Source organism: Telmatherina bonti (genome assembly GCF_933228915.1).
Source record: "Telmatherina bonti genome assembly, chromosome: 17".
Classification (NCBI taxonomy): domain Eukaryota; kingdom Metazoa; phylum Chordata; class Actinopteri; order Atheriniformes; family Telmatherinidae; genus Telmatherina; species Telmatherina bonti.
Window position 1 is genome coordinate 31,289,037 of NC_136615.1, and position 22,454 is coordinate 31,311,490.

At 37.6% G+C, this 22,454-nt stretch overlaps 1 protein-coding gene across 1 annotated transcript in view; it reads right to left on the reverse strand.

The window, feature by feature from the left end:
- Positions 1-9,540: 9,540 nt before the first annotated feature.
- The window catches only part of LOC306768165 (uncharacterized protein), a gene marked incomplete at both ends in the record, with an annotated part of 86,281 nt that continues 73,367 nt past the window's right edge, over positions 9,541-22,454 (reverse strand). Inside the window, 13 exons of the mRNA XM_079256397.1 lie at positions 9,541-9,661; positions 12,170-12,333; positions 12,907-13,015; positions 13,929-14,047; positions 14,334-14,417; positions 14,500-14,589; positions 18,815-18,988; positions 19,061-19,228; positions 20,148-20,300; positions 20,384-20,488; positions 20,567-20,714; positions 21,958-22,016; positions 22,298-22,399. Coding sequence (XP_079112523.1) covers positions 9,541-9,661; positions 12,170-12,333; positions 12,907-13,015; positions 13,929-14,047; positions 14,334-14,417; positions 14,500-14,589; positions 18,815-18,988; positions 19,061-19,228; positions 20,148-20,300; positions 20,384-20,488; positions 20,567-20,714; positions 21,958-22,016; positions 22,298-22,399 — 1,596 coding nt within the window. The remainder of the gene's footprint in view (positions 9,662-12,169; positions 12,334-12,906; positions 13,016-13,928; positions 14,048-14,333; positions 14,418-14,499; positions 14,590-18,814; positions 18,989-19,060; positions 19,229-20,147; positions 20,301-20,383; positions 20,489-20,566; positions 20,715-21,957; positions 22,017-22,297; positions 22,400-22,454) is intronic.

Below are 22,454 nucleotides of genomic sequence, written 5' to 3' on the forward strand. Positions count from 1 at the left end.
AAAACATGCAGCCTGGGAATTAAGCTCTGCACGCTCTCTGTTTCCCTCTCAGTAGGTGCTTTAAATGAGTTAAATGGACATAAACAATCAAAATGAAATGTAACTTCAGTTTAAGATCTTTAGGTCATCACAACTTAAAATCTGAGCCCTGAAGGGTTTGATATCAGGCTGTGTGTTTGTGTGCATTAGGTCCTATTCTCCTGAAGCTTTTTCTCCTGGAACACAGAGAGAAATTGTGTGACCAATATGTTTTCTATAATTTCTTTCTCTGTGCTCTTAGCTGGGCCGATCTTAATCACACGTGGAAACTTTTTAATGCTCAAAGAATTTTTTGTCTAGGAGTTTGCTAAACTTGTGCCAAATTGTGTTTTGTATAACCAGCTTTGGTGTCATGGAGGTCTTTGACACCTGAGCAAGTAGCTGCAGCAGTGTTTCTAAACATAAAACCTGTCTGTGATGTTTGTTCCTGAGTCAGATTGATCAGTGAGTGATTCATTTTCTGCCAATGTCTGCTAGTTAGCTTCTTTACATTACCGATGCATTTGTTTTGGCAGCTTCAACCAGCACTGCATACACATACAAACCATCACATTTTGGCTATTATGGATAAAAATACATAAAGAACAGTGAGGTTAAATGTCATACAAAAAGTGTGCAGTTAACCATAATCAGAAGAGATTACTTCCCACTAGCTAATGATCAGAACACTTTAGAACACACTTTTAATACTACTGTCACATTCTACAGTTATTACAAGTTGACACACATAATAGTTGTCAAAAACAATAAGAACTCTAACATTACTTTTTACTTGACAGCTAATATGAACACTGGCGAGCTAATTTAGCATTTAACATTAGCTAGTCATTACTGTTGCAGATAGCTGTTTTACTTATTTTTTTGTGACTGCTAGCAGGAGGCTAATTTAATAAAATGCTTATGTTATGTGGAGACAGTTTACACAATGCCTGTAACTTTTTAAGGGGAGAAATTTCCTCTTTTGTCTGACCATCTTTCTTTCCAGTTTTTTATTCCTTAGTAGTAGCATGCTGCAAGTCAAGCTAACTGCTGCATATTTTGTTTTGTTCATTTGTTAAGAGCTGCCATGTGATTGATCAGAAATGGTATTGAATATTATGGACAGTAAAATTACTGTGCATTTTATTACATCAAATATATTCACCAGCCCTACCATGCTCAAGACAAGGACAGGGATGAGCTAATATAGACTTTAATTGATTACTATGTTGTGTTTGTAAGCACTGACTAGCTAATATAGAATCAGTAATGCAGCTATCTTTTGTGACTGCTAGCAACAGGCTAATTCAACAAAAGGCACATTATTTTAAGTAAAGACAATTGACATGACACCCAAAACATTCTACCTGAAAGTCAAAGTTTTTATGAGTGTTCAACCTTGTTTCTATCCAGCTTTTCATTCATTTGCAGTACCATGCTACAAGTCAAGCTAGCATAGGCTAAGTTAAACATTTAACTGCCATATAATTGATAAGAAATGGCATTTAATATTTAACACAGTGTGTAACTGTGTATTTTATTGGTAGCAATTACAGCAAATATACTAACTAGTCCTACCATGCTCAAGATAAGGCCAGGGGTGAGCTAGCATTGTGACTCTTAGCAGAAGTCTAATTTAACTAAATATTCATGATGTCAAGAAAAGACAGTTCCCAAATCATTCATTACTTTGTCACTGAAAGGAGACGTCTTCACTGGAGCGTAACCTAGTTTCCAGCCAGCTTTTAATTTATTAGCAGTAGCATGCTAAACCTAAAAAAAAAAATAGTTATATTTATGTCTAAAGAACTGCCATTTATTTGAGAAGACATGTTATGTGATATTACACACAGAATATAACTGCGTTTTATGTTAACCATAATGTATTAGAAACAGGACCAGCTGAATTAGCATTAGCATGTAGATGCCTTGTTCATCCAATCAAGCAATGGGCAGCATTCATATGTGAAATTTCAACCTTTTATCGCAGTTGCATGGCACTACAACCTATCAGCAAGGGTTGCATTGACTGATCAAGTAGACTCTGAATTTATCTGGATCAGCCTTGAGGTATGCCATCAAATGATGATTTTCACCAGACTTCCTTGTTTTTAAAACAGGATGAACCCAGGGTTGTCATTTTCCTAGAGTTAACGGCACCATTCTGTCAATTTAAGCAAAATCTCCTGACTCTTCATTCTTGATGCTTTATCTGTTATATTACTTTGAAAATTTTCAAATTCCCTCCGATATTATAACCAATAAAATTCCTTGGAGACTAGCCATCCGAGAATGTGATGTGCAAAACTGTCACTGCTGTTCCTCACATCCTGTGTGTTGGTTTCACCTGGGTGGTGATGAATATTGCCTGTCTCTGTTGGTTGTTGCCCCCATGTGTGGAGCCCTTTAGAGTCAATTAAAGTCCATTAGGAGCCACGTTACCTGATTTTACTTGCACATTGATTATATTCTCTGACCTCTATGAGTACAACATGACATGGATGAAAGAAAGAAAAGAAACATTACACCATTGTAGTTGAACAGGTATAAAAAAGTTTGAGACTAATTGGTTATAGTATTATGCTTTATAACTTTTAATTAACAAATAAAACTTTGTCATCGACAAACGAATAAGGTTTGAATCCCTTTGGGAAAGTCCTGTGATGTTTGGTTATGAATAAAAATATCGAAACTGATATTTTCCTAAATTTAAGAAAAAAAAACCAAATTTGAGTCGGGATATCTTTTTTTATGGCGTGAAGCTTATTTTGCAGTTATACTTCTCACTTTTTAACGTAATTTAAAAAAGGCCCCATACTTTAGTTGGCCAATGTTATAAGGTTTTAGGTTATATGTTGAAAATGTATTTATATAAAACGTCTATTTTTACCTTTTGTTGTTTGTTCTATTCTTAAAATATTACTCTCATTTCATTTTCTATTGATTGATCTTGTTTGTTCAGAAACAGCTTTTTAAAAATGTGTATTACACATAATCTAACAAACTTGTGTTATTTGTTTATTACAACCCTTCATACAGCTGCTTTAGTAGTTATAACCCTGTTTATTTCATTTAAATTTAAATGGATCAAATTGACATTACCCTCTTGTGTCTCAACTTAATAGCCTGTATGGTCAGAACACATCACATCTTCTTTTATCAAGGATTTCTCAAAATATAATATAAATCTGTTGGATCAAAAAGTGAAATAATTTAGATTGTTGTCCAAGTACATTAAAAAATCATGTATGATTATATCTATAACTTCTCTGACATCGGTTTGATAAATGTCTCCCATTTTTGTTGATAGTTGTCGCCTTAAGTTGGTGCAGTGTTGCGCAGTCCCATTGGCATGATCCTACCACCACCGTGCTTTACTGTAGGTAACATTATCACCCTTTTAAAGACAAACCTCAGTGGTTTTGTTTGCTTTTCCCAGTTTAATTCAAAGGCTTTAAGTAGGAATAATGGTTTAGACTTCAGGTATCCTGGAAACACTCAAAGGTATATTGCTCAGATCATTAATATTTTATCTCTAAACCTCACATGCAGCTGCAGGAGTGATTTTTGCCCAACAGGAAACATCTTAACCTAGTTTAGAAACCCAACAATATGTTTGATGGAGAGTTTTGTGAATAAAAGGTATCATTTAAGTGTAGAAAAAGTTATGAATCTTACTATAATTTTTTTAGTGGTTCACGTTTATGAAGAAAAACATATGAAATTACCAAAACAATGCAGATAAAAATCAGCACACATAGCAGAATATAGCTATGTCAGCTTTGGGCCAGGATTTATTCATTTTGTTTGAAGTGCATCTCAACATTTCTTTTTTCCTTTTTTTGTGAAACTAGACATGTCTGGATCTGCTTTCTTTCATGTAAAATACTTCAGCTAAGGTCAGAGCTCTGGAAACAAGGGAAATGTTTCTGAATTCTGACAGCAGAGAAATCTTTATTCATTTCCTCCCTGAATGAAGGATTTCACTGCATCGACTCTCAGCTTGAATAACGATATCACTGCAAAAAGCTCAGATTGCTTCACGCTGGTCTGTGAGGAGCGCTTTCAAAATGGGTCAGCAGAAACGGTAATAATTAAAAATGTGGTCAATTATTTGCAGATAAAACTTGGAATTGAAATGTCAGCCTTTCTGTGCTTTTTCTTTCAACAGGCTGATTCTTTAATTAAACATCACTGTTTTGTTCACTCATTTTTCCGTCATTTGCTGAACTGATAATTTCCTTATTAGAAAAGGAGCTAATACTCTCTCTGTTAAACCTTTTTACATTATGTTTTGTTCTTTATTTTAATATTTAATATGTATTTTTGTTTAAATTCAGATCATATTCCATAAGTCAACCAGCTCGGTGGCTCGTCCATATTGTTATTCACAAGGTGACAACATCCTTTATGTGCCTGTTGTGTGTTTACATAGATTGATGGTGTGGTATCGCCCAAAGGCCCAAATTTACATAGAAATAAAAATATAAACTGAGAAATTATTGACTGAAAACAATTCTATTATGATAAAGTTACTGAACCGGGAAAAGCTGAAAATATCATCTACTGTATGTTAGAATCACCAAAGTTTTCTTTTCATTAAAGCCCCTATTTGTTTGTTTTTAATGACTTTTTTTTGTCAAGTTTCTGTAATATTTGACTTTACTTTTGATGGAGGATATTAGAAACATGTAAAAATGACTGAGATGAAGCTGACCTGAAACAAATATGTAATGAAATTATCAAAACATGTTTAATTGTTTGAATTAAAGTCCACAATCATAAATAAATAGATCCTTGGATCAAATATCAGATGTTAACGTTCAGACATGAAACCATGATGTAAACCAATGCCTTTCAATATTGACAATCTTTTCAAATTCTTGATCTTGTCTCATAACGTTTTGTTTTTTTCTTTTTTGCTGTTTGTTTTTCCATCTTAAATCCTGTTTTTTTTTCTTTTCCTCCACAAGCTTCGAGTCTGTTTGAATTCACATTGAAAGTTTACACTGTTTGCAGTCATGTTGTGCCTGTTAAAACTGATCGTCTGGAAAGTTTGCAAGCTGCCGGATACTTTCATGCATAAATGATGATAGATTATTGAGCAGAAGCAGATTAGGAGAATCTTGGTGGGTCTTTTTGGTTTTTTGTTTGTTTTTTGGTGCCAGACTTATCAACAGCTAATCAACGTACCTCTAAGAGCATTTATTTTTGGAAATCCTCTTTGTGTGAATTCTCTCAGATGTTGCCTGCGGTTTGTACTCGTTTGTTCAGTTTTCACTGTATGTATCGATGCCTGTGTGTGTTTGTTGCACCGTCAGCATGTTTGACACAATGAGAATGAAATGACCTGTGATGCGTTCAGTGTTTCTGATGCCAGAGCTGCAAATAAATCTCTGTTGGTTTTAATCCTGGTGGTGATTTTCCCTTCACAAGTTTAGAGGAAGTGTGACTTTATGAATGAGCCCTGATCTGTATTACTGTGACGTGGAATCGATGTTTGTTTAGGTGTTGTCACTGACAAAGTTTCAGCTTGCACACTACATCCACCTCCACTCTCCACCTGCAGCCCCCACCATCAGCTAACATACTACACCCGTCTCCACCTACAGATGTAAAAAACACTTGCATTTGGATCACACCATATGCAATAATGTAATAATAAAATATGTAATAAAATATAAATAAATGGATAAGAAGAAAGAAACAAACAGGTTTTAGCTGTAAAGAGATCATTTTGACCCCAGGCAAAATACAGTTTCTTCCCCCGATCTACGCTTTCATCTACGTAGTTATCTGAGAAAATTATTGGGTACTGATTTGCAGATCAATACTGAAATATCTTTTCCTTCTATCCCAACATTTATATAACATATAAGTGAAATTTCAGAATAGGCAGAAACTACTTCTTTCAGCTGTGTGTGTGTTCAGTCTGACACACAGTGATGATAGACATAGTTCAGCTCTATAAACAGCAAATATATATATATATATATATATATATATATATATATATATATAAACTACTATGTAACCTGATCCAGCATACTTACATTACTACTTTCATACATACATTTTTTAAAGGGAATATCACAGAAATACATATACACACAAATCTCTCTCTCTCTCTCTAGATATCTATATATATATACATATCTATATATATATATAGATAGATAGATAGATAGATAGATATATATATAGATATAGATATATATAGATATAGATATATCTATCTATAGATATATATATATATATATAATATAAAGAAACGAAGATGGTGGCAGCCAGGTGCGGTTTGTAAGGAGAAAAGACATCAGCAATGATCTTATCTCTCTCTCTCTCTCAGCACCTGGCTGCCACCGTCGTCATTTCTACAGAAGCATCGGAATACTTTTCACACATTGTGTGCATTTTACCTTAGTTTTTCATTAAATAAACTTACCATAACGCTATATATAAATCTATATCAAATTAAGTTTGTTGTTTTTGGCTTTTTCTAAGCATGTTCATCATTTTTTACAGTGTCTGTCCTATTAAGGGTCGTGAGGAAGCTGGATTTTTCCCAGCAATCACCAGGCGAGAGGCGGGTAACCCCCGACAGGTCGCCAGTCCATCACAATCTAAACATGTAGCTGGCATTAAATGTGACAAAAAAACACATCTGGTTAAGAACCAAACAAACCAAAATAACTTAAACATTTCAAGTTTTACCAACAAAAGAAACTACACATAAATTCCACAGAAGAGAATATTTTATTTGTATTTTGTACCAACAAAGATCTGACCAAAAGAGAGTTAAAAATAAATACCAGAGAGCAGCCGAGCCAGAAAGGATGTGAGGTTAGTTACAAAAATAAGACGGAAAATTCTCTTTACATTTGTCCAGAAAATTGTTTACAGAGAAAATATCAACCATAAAATACAAGTAAGGCACTGCAGCGGCTACATCTGAGCGACAACATCTTTTCACAAATAAAATGAATGATTGTGGCTCCAGTTTCTGACAAAACAATTAAATACAGAAGCTAATGTAAACACAGCAGCCACCAAACCACGTGACTATCAGCATTACATGTTTCCAACCAAGCAGCCGACAATCAGGAGGAGGAATATTTACTATTTGTAGATGAATTTAGTAAATTATAATTTCCATATTTTGTTGTAGGTTTCCTATAAAAAATAAAAATACACACAAACACAAAATTACACATAAAAACACATATGTATGGAAACATATTGTGTTCAAAACAACAGAGAAGGAACCACAAGAAAAGCCCAATTTAAACAGTAAAATGCTTCTTTTAAAAAAAAAAAAAATTATTGCAGAATTAATGTAATTCACTGACATCTGATAGGACATCCTGATTTACTCACAAAAATACACTTTTTTCTTTCTTTTACTATCATGAAACATGGTTTAAAAAAAGGGTACAACTAAATGTATCCATGGCAACATCAACAGCCATTCATAAGTTGGGATCTTGAAAATATCTTTTTTTTTTTTAAGCCAAGTGTTTCAGTACATATGAACCCTCCACGTGTTAAACTTTTATTCACGAAAAAATGAAAAGAAAAATAAACTGAGTAAACTTATAACCATCTGTCCCAGTAATTTCCAACTTTGGGTCTTCAAGCGCCACCCAGAGGACTGTAAAAACCTTTTAGTTTGCTCCTGTGGGCCGCCGGACTTTGTCACGTATCCGTTACAATAACACAAGACTGCTATCCATGAGAAGCGCAGATGCAATGCAGCTTCCCACCACTTGGGGGCAGTAATGTATCAGAAAGTTCTTCAACAACCTCTAAGATCGTAAGCTAGCCGCTAGCCTGTAGCAAGTTATGAAGGCGTATTAAGGACAAAAAAATGAAGAAAAAACGTTCCCAAACTGCTTAAAAACAAGGCAGGAGGCAACGAGGCAGAGCAGAGACGTGTGTTTGGAGTGCTAGCTGATGCTATCCATCACCGAAGCACTAAAACCTTCTACACTAAAGCAGCTTCTAGCAACCAAACATCCTACACTCGTAGGAAAACCGGTGGAAAATTTAACAAAAAATGAAAACGAGTGGTAACTCTTAAAAAATGATAGTTTATCAAATAAATAAAAGTTGAATTGTTTTGTATCTAAACAGCATAGTTTCAGTTTTTATTTCCTTCTTTTTTCTTTTGGCTTCCTTTATTTTAAAATGTAATATTCATTTGATTTTTTTTGTTTATAATCCCGACCAGAGCTTTAAAATTTCTTTTGATTTTATTCCATAAATAAAATAGCCTATTAGATGTCTTGTATGTGCAGTTTCACATACGTGCAACATAATGTCTTTGTGGTGATGTCACAGCATCATATATTTTAGATTTTTAGTTTTATTGTGTCTTTGAAGGATTTAGCTGTTAAACTGTAAGTGAATTTTGTTCAGTTGTTTAAACAAATTAAACCATGAAAGAGATTGATTAAAGGGTCCCAGAACATTTTTAGCCAGAAAAAGTGGGCCCCAGCCTTTATAAAATTATATATTATTTATGTATAAAATTTACAAACGATGTGGGCCCACTTATGACCTCTTAAAACGGTTTTTAACAAAAAGACTTTAAACAGAAAAGAAACTGAATTTTCTGTTAATTATTCCTTTGGTCAGACGTAAAAGTGTCCGCTCAGTTCGGTGTGAAATATTTTGGTTTTGCTGCCTTTTTGTTGAAATAAATCCTTTAATCTTCTACACCAGGGATCATCCTGAAAGGACCAGGATTGAGGATCCCTGTTCTACACAATCTTCTGACTTACCTCAACACATTAACAAGCCCATTTAAATATGTAAAACTCAAAGTCCTCTAAGACTTTCATTCTAAAAGCCTAATCTTGGAATTAAAAATATACATCCCGCATGCAACTTAAAACATCTTCAAACAAAAAGCATTTAACATAAATAATCTCTAAATGATGTTTCTGACTCAAAAACAGTGACAATCGACAAGATTCCCTCAGTTTTCCAACATTTACACTTTCATGTGTTCCTTTGCCCTGGAATATGTCCACAACCAAAATACTGCACATGTATAAACATAGAAAGTCCCTTTTCATGAAAACATCAGCAAAGAGACATCTAAGGAGAAAAAAGTGTTTCCAATAGTCTTGAATTTCCAGGAGAATCGTTTTCTTCTTGTAAGCCTGATTTAACAGATTAAAGCCTTTATATGAAAACCTCAATAAGTTACATCACAATCACAGGAGATCATGGGAATATCTGAAGATCAGACTTTCTGAGTCCAGCAGGAACAAAACAGTTGTAGTTCCTCTTCACTGCCACAAGAGGGAGACAAGTTAACGAGCGATTTCCAATGAAATTTAAGTCGTTGCACCGAGTTGAGTGTATGATTCAGTTTGGAGAGGATCCGTGATACATTTCACAGGTTTTTTTTTTCATTGTGGTACCAATACAAACTAATGAAAGACGAACTCCGTTTCTATAAAATGACATTTATATTTACACTTGTGTATCCCGACACTGTGGACCAATGAGGGTTTAAACTACGGTGAGATTTTTTGTTTCTTGTTTCAGCAGCTGGTCGTCGTCTTCATCGTCCACGCTCAGGTCCAACCTCAGGTTGTCCAGAGTTTGACGGATTGTCAGGTTCTCCTTACGCCTGTGAGACAAAGATGATGCGTTAGACACTTTGTCCACTAAACTGGTGGAAAGTTATGTACGTTATGTATGTTTTTCCTCCAATAAAAAATGTTTTGTTTATGTAGGAGCCAAGCTGCAACCTCTGGTGGTAAAAAAGTCTGTAGGTACATTTCAGAAAATTAGAAAATTGTGAAAAAGTTCAATATTTTTCATCACTTATTTCAGAATGTGTAACTTGTTTATTTTATAGATTCATTACACATAGAGTGAAAACAGAGTGAAACATGTCAATTATTCAATGATAAGATCAATGAAAAAGGATGTTTTAAACAGAAATGTCAGGCTTCTGAACAGTATGTTCATTTCCATACACTCAATACTTGGTTGGGCCTCCTTTTGCATGAATTACTGCATCAACGCGACATAGCAATGGAAGCCACCAGCGTGTGGCGCTGCTCAGGTGTAATGGAAGCCCAAGTTGCTTCGACAGCAGCCTTCAGGTCATCTACATAGTTGGGTCTGGTGTCTCTCATCTTCCTCTTGGCAATACCCCACAGATTCTCTACGGGGTTCAGATCAGGTGGGTTTGTTGGCCAATCAAGCACGATAACACCGTGGTCACTGAAGCAGCTTTTGGTACCTTTGGCAGTGTAGGTAGGTGCCAAGTCCTGCTGGGAAATAAAATCTGCATCTCCATGAAGCTTGTCAGCAGAAGGAAGCATGAAGTGCTTTAAAATGTCCTGCTAGATGCTGTGTTGACTGTTGGGTTCAGAAAACACAGTGGAGCAACACCAGCAGCTGACATGGCTCCCCAGATCATCACTGACTGTAGAAACTTCACTCTGGACTTCCAGCAACATGGATTCTGGGCCTCTCCACTCTTCCTCCAGGCTCTGGGACCTTGGTTTCCAAATGAAATGCAGAATCTGCTTCCCTCTGAGAACCAGTCCAGTTCTTTTCTCCTTAGCCCAGGTGCACTGGACTCCTTGTGAAGCTCCCCAAACTCTTGAATGGATGTTGCTTGACAATCCTCTCCGGTTCTGTCTTTAGCTGGTGCCCCTTTTCCTTCCACCCAACTTTCCATTAACATGCTTGGATCCAGCACTGTGTGAACAAGCAGCTTCTTTAGAAATGACCTTTAATGGTTTTCCCTCCTTGTGGAGGGTCAGTGGTCGTCCTCTGGACATCTGTTAGGTCAGCAGTCTTCCCCATGATTGTGTTGCCATCTGACCCAGACATGGAGACCATTTAAAGGTTTACGATACCTTTGTAGGTATTTTGAATTAAGTAGTTGATTAGAGTGACACCATGACTTTCAAAGATTAAAGTTTTTCACAATATTCTAATTTTCTGAGACACTGTGTTTTGAGTTATCATTATCTATAAAGGCACAATTATCAAGATTTCAAGGATTGTCTATTTGAAATGTTTCACTCAGATAGATAGATAGATAGATAGATAGATAGATATCATGTGAACATCAATTTGAGCATAAAATTCTTCTCTGCAAGCAGAATTCAGGGTTTTCAGTGCAAACAAGAATAAAATATTCAAAAGAAACGGTTCTAATATCAGATTCACATCCTCTGTATGGTCTGGTATCCCAAACTACGGAGGCCCTTTTGTGAAAACCACAACTACAAAATAAAACCATTTTTAGAAAATGCAACAATTAAATACTAGGGGTGGGAAAATTGAATCGAAAAATCAAAAATCTGGATTTTTTGTTTCACAATTTTAATTTTTCAATGATTTTTTTTTCAATTAAATAAAATTAATCTACTATAGATTTTTGTCATTTTTATTGATTTCATTAATCTTTTTACTTGTCTTCTTGAGCATTATCGTAGCAGAATGATGGTCTGGCTACTGTGCTGTTTTCTCCTAACTGAAATCACTAGCAAAAAGAAGTTTTTAAAATTTTTGGGGGTTTTTAAATCGTCAAAAATCTGCAATATCAAAGAATTTTGAGAATCGCAATTTAATTCGAATTGGCACCCAAAAAATCGGAATCGAATCGAATCGGGACAAAAGCATATCGTCACAGCCCTACGTCACCATGTCGTCACCACGGAAAAAAAACCACAAGAAACCCCAAATTTTTTAAAAAACAGTAACTTAAATAACACAAAAATAAAAACATAATTACAAATTTAAAAACAAAAGATGACAAATTAAAAATGACAACAACCAAATTAAAAAAAACTTAACAAACTATAAAACACTACAAAACCGGGACACGTAGGTATCAACCGGCAGGAGGAGAAATCGCTGATTGGAAAACGCCGCTGTCGTTTTCTTATGTTGCCAACTGGTACCCACTGCTCCCAGTCCATTAATCCAGTTGTGTTTTTTAATTTATAGTGTTATGTGTGTTTTCATTTGCAGTTGTGGTTTGAGCTTGAGCTGTTTGGTACTTCAGGGCCACCGTACCAAACAGCTCAAGTTTGACTTGAAGTAATACAGTAAGAAAGAATAACCAAAATGTGTGTGTGTGTGTGTGTGTGTGTGTGTGTGTGTTCAGTACTTGTTCTGCAGGTGCTGGTCGAGCAGCTGCCTCTGCAGACGGCTGCTGGTCTCCCTCTCCTCGGTCAGCTCCCTCTGGGTGTGGCGGTATTGCGCCTCCTTCCTGCTCGCCTCCTCCTCGGCCTCGTTCAGCTGGCGCTTCAAGGAGCGGATCCTCTGGGTCATCTGAAAAACCAGTCAAACACCAGTCAAAAACCAGTCTGCTCAGTATCGGGGTGAAAACATGCAGCTTATTAAACATGTCAAACACATTTTCCTTTGCTGCTGTGACCAGAAAGGTAAAAAGTAAAAACAAAGTAGATGTCCTGAATGGTTTCTGGTCTATTGATGCATTTAGAAAAGATGTTTTCACTAACAGGCTCATCTACCTGCAGCTGAGCTGAGCTGATTAAATTCACCTGGTTTAGTGACTGGTGGGAAAGAGCTGCCGGACAGGACTTCTTCTTTCTACTTCTACTTCCTACTTCTACTTTCTACTTCTACTTTCTCCACCTCCAGCTGTGACACAACCCTGCCTTCAGTTTCGTGTAGTCTGAGCTGTTCAAACTTATTGGTAAAGATGTTTTATGATTACATAAAGTGTCAGCTTAAGTTTTGTACATTTTGTACAGTAAAATGGAAGAAAATAAAGTGTGGCTCTGATTTGTTTTACCAACTGGTAATGTTCTACTGCCCTCTTGTGGTAGAAGTGAGTACTGCATGTATATGAGTATAAATGAAAGTGTGTGTTTGTGTTACCAGGTCTTTCTGTTCAGTAGCTAGCCGTTGTTCCTCCTCCACCTGATCACTCAGCTCCTTGATCTTCCTCTCAAGTTTACTGATGGTGTTTGATAGGGTTATTCTGTTCCTTTATGAAAACAAACACACAAATATGAGCCAAGCAGTCGCCATGACAGACCAGGCTTACAAAGCCAATCACCTATCGAGGCATTAGAGAGTGATCAGTAAACATGTCCTTTAAAGGACATGGACTGGTGGTTTCTGACATGTCCAGTTTGAATAATCTGCTCAGGCTGCAGCTGGTTTTGCTTCCAGTCTTCTGCAGGAAGGTGGAATACTTAACATGCTTGTGCTACAAAGGTAAAACGTCTGTAGAGGCTTAGCTTGCTGGTGGACGTCCCATGATTCATGACTTCCCTCTGAAAGTTTACTTTCCCATTAGGTGTCGCTGCTTTAGAAGAGTTATGTTACAAAAAGCAGCGCTGAGTGTTTTTATTCATGAAAACTGTTTTTCCAAAATAAAGACAAAAGCCTTCACACACCTAAGTATGTGACCTAACAATATAAAAACACTCCAGATCATTGACACACATCTGGATTGAAGTTATTTTTATATTTTTTAAAATGAACTTTTTTATTTGATCTACACTGCAAAAACTCAGCCTTAAAAAACAAGAAAAAAATACAAAAATGAGGTAAATGTTGCTTAAAATAAGATAAATTATCTGCCAACAGAACAAGAAAATTTGGCTTGTCAAGACTTTCCAAAAACAAATAAAAATACTCTTAAAACAAGAGGAATTCTCTGGCATAAAAACTAAGAATTATCTTACCTTTAAAAAAAATTAAACATCTTTGTACTCAATTTAAGATTTTTAATCTTGCTTAGATTTTAGTTTTTGCAGTGTATTTATTTGCATTTATGTGTATTAATTAATTAATTAATCTTATTTTCATTTATTTATTTATTTTTAATTTATTTATGTATTTTCTATTTTCTTTTCTTGTTATTATTCGTAATCATTTTCTTTTTTACCCACCTTTCTTCGACTCTCAGCGCATTTTCTAGCTCTTTGACTCGACTTTCATTCCTGGAAATGATGTCGTCCTGAACTCTGGAGCTCTGGAGATCCTCCACCTCCATACGAAGCTCACGCAACTACACACACACACACACACACACACACACATAGAAATTTGTTAGCATCAAAGCAAATAACTTATTTTATATTTCCTCTGCAGCTGTAACTCATTCCGTCGTCTCGAGACGTTTTAGAAACCAGGTTTGTAGACGTCTGTCTCACTCAGGGAGATGGAAAACATCCTTTTTGGGTTACCATGGTTACATGATGATGCAACATGACCACATAGGTTCCAAATACTTCCTGAACATCTAAAAGTGAATTCATCTCTTAATATTTTAGATGTATAACGATGACACACACCTGTCTCTCCATGGCAGCCTTCTCCATCTCCAGCTGGTCGTTCAGATCTTTCTCCTGAACCAACTTCAGCTGCAGCTGCTCAGTCTAACAGCAAACAAAGAAAAAGTGTCAAAAACCATAAAAATCTACCCCAAAATCAGAGGTTTTACTATTTCACGACTGTTACCTGTTCGATTGCTCTCTTGTGCTTCTGGGCCCATCGCTGCTCGCTGTCGTGCAGCTCCTCCAAATCACTCTCCAAGTCGATTATCTTCTCCTGAAGAGTCAGAAAAATGTGATTTGAGGTCACTAACTTCATGTTATCAGCTGTTTGTCACTCAGGTTATTTAGAAACGGGACGGATTAAGTAGCCTCCAAAATGGCAACACGATGTATAGAGTATCTGGGATTATGGAATTAGCATGCCGATTGCTAAACAGGATTTACATAATTAAAACCTCATTAACCCCAAACTGATGGTTTGCATGAATGATTAATTCAAGTGGACATCTCTGTTTGAATCACTGGGTCATGTGCACAAAGACACATGGATGCTGCCTGATGGAGGGCTGGAAATAAATCATCTCAAGGATAAAATATTCAGGAATAAAACTTAGCTATAAATTCAAACCAAAGTGAGTGTGTTTCATTAATTATCTTTTTTTTTTTTTTTTTTTTTTACGAGGAAACGCTTGTTTCTGACATTTAACATAATTAAACCAATTTAAAACTGAACACGACCTACTTAGAGTGTATTTCCAGAGCCTGAATACCAAGTATAACACACATGGATGAGACCACTATTACCATCACCCACATAAACACACACTGATTGAAATTAATTAGCATTTAATCTATTCTGTTTCTCTGTGAACTGTCCATAACAGAAAGATGCTGATGCGAAACAGGATTCTAAAAATAATCCTGAAATCTATTTCAGTTTTCTGTCTAAACTTGACAGATTGAGCCATGTTATTGTTAATATCCAATGTGTCTTTTTATGTGTGACAAAACCTAGCATGAAAAAAAACTTAGCTGGGAAGATTTCTGTCTGAATCTTTGAAGAACCACCTAAAAAGTCAGACATTATAAACACTCCCTAAGTTCTGCGTAAAAAGAAACTTCCTGACGCTTCCTACCTTTTTTTTTTTTTTAGTAGCTCTCAACAGTCATTAACACAAGATGGAGAAGAAAGGCTAGCTGTAGCTAAAAGCATTGCTAGCTTTAGCTAGGTGATGAATAGGCTACAATAGAAGCGAGTGTGCGGAAAAAAGATTCAACTTTGGGTTGAGCTAGCCACATAACCTAGCTAAGTGAGCTAGCTGAAAGCTAAACACAAACCTCCATTCAAATCAAATCAAACTTTTTTTCTATAGCACTTTTCGAGCTTAAAAAGACAATACAAAATGCTTCACATAATAAAACAATTTACATCAAATAGATAAAACACACACACATACATCCACAGTCTCCTTACACCCACCCACAACCACCCTCAGCCGTGCCCTATTAGCCCCTTAACAGTTAAAAGAAGACAAATGGCCAGGTACATGTGCACCAGATAAGGAAACAATATCCTCAGGGAGCCTCTACACAAAGGGCTACTGCCGCCCACCACCACCCAGGCCATCAACATGGGGGCCACCCGGGTCCGGGTGAAGAGGACCCCAATGAGGAGAGAACTGGAGGGATAACTACACAAAAGTAAAATCCATACAAAAATAATAAAATTGATACTAATATGTAAATAAATATATAAAATTTATAAATAAATCAAATTAACTAAAAGAAGAATAAATATCAGCTAATATTGGAGTGTTATAACTTTGTTAAAAGCTAAACTAAAAAGGTAGGTCTTGACCTTTTCTTAAAAAAAACATCAACAGTCTCTGCAGCCCTGAGGCCCTCAGGCAGGCTGTTCCATAGGCGAGGCCCGTAATGCTGAAATGTGGCCTCACCATATGTTTTGGTACGAACTTTAGGAAGAACTAAAAGGCCGGTACTTGAGGACCTCAGGGTTCGCAAAGGTTCATACTTTAAAAACAGGCTTTAATAAGAAGGCCCAAGACCATTAAGACATTTATAAACCACTAAAAGAACCTTAAAATCAGAAAAATCATTCAGACGGAAAGCTAGCTTAATTGGCTAGCTTGCTTAGCATTTTTAATATGAACATTTTTCGTACATCCACTTGTAATGTCGGGACTGCAGATGGAAATTAGCTGCTTTGTGGTAGAAAGCATTTTCCTCTGTAATCAATGACACTGAACACGGTCCCTGTTCACAAAACTAAACTAAAGTCCCATTACTGAAGTTTGGCACATTAGCGCTTTCCTAGCGGTGGCTAATTCAGCATCCATCTTGCATCCTGTCTCTTCTCTGAGATCTCACCAGCTAGTACAAGTCACTCTGATATTGACTGTTGTCTTATCTCCTGCTATATCACTTCCTCCCTTTCTCCACTGATGTCTTTTTAAGTTTCTTAGCTCAATCAGCCATGTTGGCGTGGGGGCGGCTGTAGTCGTCTTTCAACCAAAAAGTTGGGGGATTGACTCCAGGCTTCCCCTGACTGTGTGCCGAAGTGTCCCTGGGCAAGAATCTGAACCCTAAGTTGCCCCCCGATGTGTGTATCGGGGTATATCTGTATGTTGCTTTGGATAAAAGCGTTTGCTAAATGACTGTAGAATAGAATAGAATACAATGATGTGCAGTTGCTATCCAGTTGCTGGTGTCAGACGTAGCGCCGTAAAGCGAAAGGCAGCTGTAAAGTTGTGAAGCGAGGGTTCCTCACTGTTAGGATACCGCTGTGAAACAACTTTGGGAATGTTCATAATAAATGTCAAGCATGAAAACATCAGTAACTGCTAGGGTGACCAGATCTTCACCAAATGTGAGACAAAGACTGAAAATGTGGGACAATGTGAAATTCCACTCTGCCATGACAAAGTTTTTTTTTAAAGAAAGTAAATGTTCTATTCTGCTCTTTGATAATAAAATTACTATCCAAACATAACAAATCTGTGATTATAAAACCTCGCTCTCAGTGGCACGTTTTTTTAAACTGGGATTTTTGTGCCATTTCACGTCATTCCCCGGAAAAATGACTTTGACTCTGACAGTCTCCTTGGACAGGTTTAACCTAGGAATTTATGCTTTCCCAGTCTTTTGTTGTAACACTTTCTTTTCTTCTTCACTGCGGTTGTCTCCCTGTCCTTTATGATCAATCGGTGTATTTATTTATTTATTTTCATTAGTGGGTAGACCGGTGCATCCTAGATGTGCATTAATCCCGCCTCCTAGTTTGATTGACATGAGTGTGACTCAAATCAGCAGGCGGTGTGATATGACAGCCATCAAATCTTTTGCCACACACAATTAGTAAAAGCCAGTTTTGTTTGGTTTGGTTGTTTTTTTGTTTTTTTTTCCTTCACAAAAGTGAAGCGCCTCACATTGTAGGACGTGTTAAAAGAAATAGAAATGCGGGACAAAGCAAGACATCTGGCCAACCTAGTAACTAACTGGTGTGAGCGAGTAGATTCAGATCAAGCAGCAACCTCCGGCGGTTAAAAGCGAAGCCTATGCGGAAGTGCATAAAACTGCAGTTCCCCCTTCATCCACTAGGGGCTCCAAAACAGAGCAAATCCCCATAGACTCCCATGTTAAAAAGACCAACTTCACAGCAGAAATAAACATGTTTACAGCAAAAATAAACATATTTACAGCCTAGTTCAAAAATCAATTTTCAGTTTATAGGTCAGGTTTACCTTCATGACAACTGTGGGGGGAGTGAATTTTTTTCTAACTATCCTGTTTTAGAAGTAATTTAATCTCAAAGTTCGGCAAATTTAGGGGCGTGTCCTTTTGATTGACAGGTACCAATCTCCGGCTTCAAGTTAGAAGAACGTGGAACAACCGCGGTTTTTAGCTGGTTAACAACGTGACTTAGCTTTAGCCCGCTTACTCAGTTAGCTGGTTAGCTCCTGTTATCTCAGGGTTAGCTCGGTTAGCTCTTAGCTACAGAAAGCTCGGAGTTCGCTCGATGTCAATCATCCACCATGACGCTCACGGCTCCCCTCTCAGCTCCACCTCTTTGCCCATGTTTGTATTTTCTGGGCGAGATGCTGCCAACGCGCATGATGCTGCCAACATGGCGACGGTAGGAACCGCCCACCAAGCTTCAATTCAGCTCTTCAGAAACCTATGGGTGACGTCACAGAGGCTCCGCCCACCTCTTTATATACAGTCTAATATTCAGATTCATGTGTTTTTAACTGCACAGTTTTCAGGAAGAGGTGTTTTTACTAGATTAATAACAGCTGAAGTGAGACATTAAAGATTCATTTGATATGAAGTAGTCTATCTTTACCAATGTTAACTGTATTTTTTACCAGGTGCATGTCTAGCCCTGCTGAAACACGGTGACATGCTTGTAAGTTAGACAAGAAGTTTTTAGCAGGAACATTTTTTTAATCAACGTTGAGAACTCAGAGCTGAAGTCATACCTGAGTCTGTTTGAGTTGCTTCACTAGGTCGTCTTTAGCTTGATTAGTGCTCTGCAGCTCCATGTTGAGATCGTCCACCGCCCTCTCTGCCTGCTTACACTGCAGCTGCAGCCTCTCTCTCAGCTGGATCTCCTCCTCCAGCGTCCGCTCCTTGTCAATCAGCTTACCAGAGACCTGAACAAAACAGCGGTCACTCAGATGTTCTGCATTTAGCTTGTGGTTACTGTCAGCGGCAGGTGGACGTACCTCTCCCTGCAGCTTGCTGACGAGGCTCTGCAGCCTCTGCATCTCCTGGTCCTTCTCCAGTAGAGACTCCTCCAGCTCCTCCACCCTCAGCTGGGCGTCCTCGCGCAGCTTCTGCTGCAGGTTCAGCTCTACTGTTGCCTGTGTGGCCGCCTGCAGGGCTTCTCCCAGCTGGAAACACAGAAACCCACAGAATCATGCACCTGTTGCTAAGAACAAACGTCTGCTTATGCGCTAACATTTCACCCAAGTCTAGAAGACATTTAGCACGAGTTAAAACTTTCTTAAAGCTTCTTCCATCCTTCATGAGAAGTGAGAACTTTCTTCTTGTTCTCGAGGCTCCGAGAAGAAAATGACGTCATTTTGTTCTGGCGGACATGTTTGAAGACAGTTCTTGGCACACCGGGCTGGCAGAACTTTTTTGTTGCGGGGCTCCGAGAAGTATCGTGTGATTGGTCGGACATTTGAGGTGGGCGTGGTTAACACGGAGAAAAGCATGAAGTGGAGTTGCTGCTTCCGCGTTTTTACTGTTGAAGGTAAATCAGATTGTTTTGAGAAAACATCTGATCGAGGTGGTGAGAAAGCAGGAACATTTTTACATGTGGTGTTAAAACACTCGGACGGAGCCGGGTGCACGACCCGCCCTGCTACGGACGAAGCTGCTCGTTAAATATGAAACTAGAAACTCGGAGAGCGGAAACCTCCGCAAAGCACAATGTTAAAGAATCCTTTTGAACAATTCCTGGATCCAAACGGTGATCCGGATCACCACCAGAATTTAATTAGTTTTTCATTTTCACATTTCCAACAACTCTTGAAATTTTAAATCCATCCGTAACCTTTTGAGTTATCTTGAGCAAAAAGACACCAGGAAAACATGACCTGGCGGAGGTAACAACCGGGTTCATTGCACATAAAACAGACACCGCCCCCCCGCAGTGATCCCTCCCCGCTGCAGACCTGCTTCTCCTGGAGGATGGATGGACCTGACGAACAAGACGTTTTTGTTGTTCTTGCAGCCTCGAGAACAACAAGTCAGTTCTTGCTTCTCGTGGAGGATGGAACAGGCTTTAGACGACTGGACGTTTACCTCAGCCTCCAGTCTGATGATGGTGCCGTTGAGTTCGGCCGACCTCTTGTCTTTAGTCTCCTGGTCGATCTCCAGCTCCTCCAGTTGTCTTTCTGCCCGCCACAACTTCTCAGCCAGACTCTGAGCGTGTTGCGTCTGCTTCTCCAGGTTTTCCTGAGTAAAAAAACACATTTCTGAGCTCTGCTTTCTGTTAGGCTGGACCGTGGATCTTCCAAAGAGGCTGCTAGCGTGGCTACCTCTGCGTCCTGGATCTTGTTTTCCAGCGACTGCTGGAGGAAGTTGAAGGCGTACTCCTGAGCGTTGGCCTCCACCATCACTTCACGGGCTTCCTTCACCTCAATCTGTGCAGCACCAGATGAGTGTTAATCACACATCAAAATGATGTTTGTTGGAAAAAATCCTCCATCTGCAGAACACACCTCCATCTGTCTGTATCTCTCCGCCACGGCCTGGCTTTCTTTCTCCATCTCGATCATCTGCTCCCGCGTCTTCTTCAGCTCTTTGCTCAGCTGAGTGTTGGTCCTCAGCAGGTCCTCGCTGTTCACCAGCAGGCCGCGCATCTCGAACCTTCACGGAGGAGAAACCGTCAGGTTTGTACTGGACGTGTTTAAATAAAGTTTAATTCAGTCGATCATGTTGGGACAACATGCAGTCCTGCAAATGTTCTGAGTTTCCCTGCTGCAACACACCTGACTCACATCAGACTGAATTACCAAACTTGTGAAGAGCTTGAAGTAAAACTCTGCTAATTGTTCATTGATTTATGTCAGAAGTTTCCCTGCTGCAACACACCTAACAGTCGAAGGACTGCGGCCCTCGAGGCCTGGAGACGCCCATCTCTGTGTTAGGAGCTTGAAAACATGCTGCTGTGGAGCAGGGCTCCTCCCACAGTGAGGCAACCAAGATTAATTCAACTTTTTTAGGAAATTTTGAGAAAAAAATGAGGTTAACATAAATTTTTCAAACAAAAACTGATCAAGGATCTGCCCCCATGGTTCATGTAAAAATTCAGTAACATTTACATTTCAATACAATATAATTAAATTAAATTAAATTAAATTAAATTAAATTAAATTAAATTAAATTAAATTAAATTAAATTAAATTAAATTAAATTAAAGATTATTTACTTTTAATTTTTATTCTATTTAATTAAATTTTTTATTAATTTAATTTGAATAAACTTTTTCTAGCATCAATAAATAATGAAGGATTTCTAATAGGTTGATACATTTTTTAATAAATTATACTTTTTAATCAATTAAAAAAGAACTGAAACAGCAAAAGTAGTTGCTTGACTAAACTAAACTAAAATTAAATTAAATTAAATAAAATGAAAATGACATTTACCTTTTATTTTATTCTGTTTTATTCTATTTTTAAGCAACAACAAATTAAAAAGGTTTTCTTGCTGAAATATTTTTCATGATATAAAATAAAAACAAAATGAAATACAGATTTTTTTCAAATGAAACGAAATAGAAAAGTTACACAATTTTACTGATTAATTTAAAAGGTAACATCTAAATCTATTCAAAAACTGAAGTTTTAAAAAAATTAAAAACTTTAAAAGTAACAACTTAATATAAAGGTTTTTCTTCGTGTATTTCTGAAGTAAATGAAATGAAAAATATCTATTTTATTCTGTGTTTATGTGTTGGTTTATTTTAATAATTCTATTTAATTCTAATGATGATTAATTATAAATAATTAATTATAAATAATTAATGAAAAAATGAAAAACAAAAGTAGAGGAAGCTGTTTTCTAGCCAGTGTGACCCATTTAACATGGGACTAGCACGATGTCTGACCTGATCTGGTTTCTCTCCTTCTCCATCTCCACGCTCTCCGCCTCCAGGAACTGGTTGCGCTGCAGAACCAAACAGTAACAAAATCAAATTTAGATTTCCTCTTCCGGGTGGAAAATAAAAAGAAAACACTCATCTAAGTAAAGCTTTCCAACGTGTATCCGACAACATAACGTGCAACAACAGCTGATAAATGGCGGCTTGTTGGGACAATAAAATCAAATAAACAACAACAATAAATCTAACTAATCAAATCGGCTTTAAGCAGCTGCATGTTGGGATCAATCAAAGGTGTTACTGGTGGACCTCGCTGCCCAGTAAAGGTTCAAGCGGAAGAAAGCACCTTCTGGCAGGCATCCAGCTGTTTGGTCAGCTCCTCGATGAAGTCTTTTTTACTGGGTCCCCCCAGTGTCGCAGAGCGTACGCTGTAGTGGGGAGGCGCCACCTGGAGGCACAGGAGAGGCAATGTTAACCTCTGAACTAGTGTGTATTACAGAGGA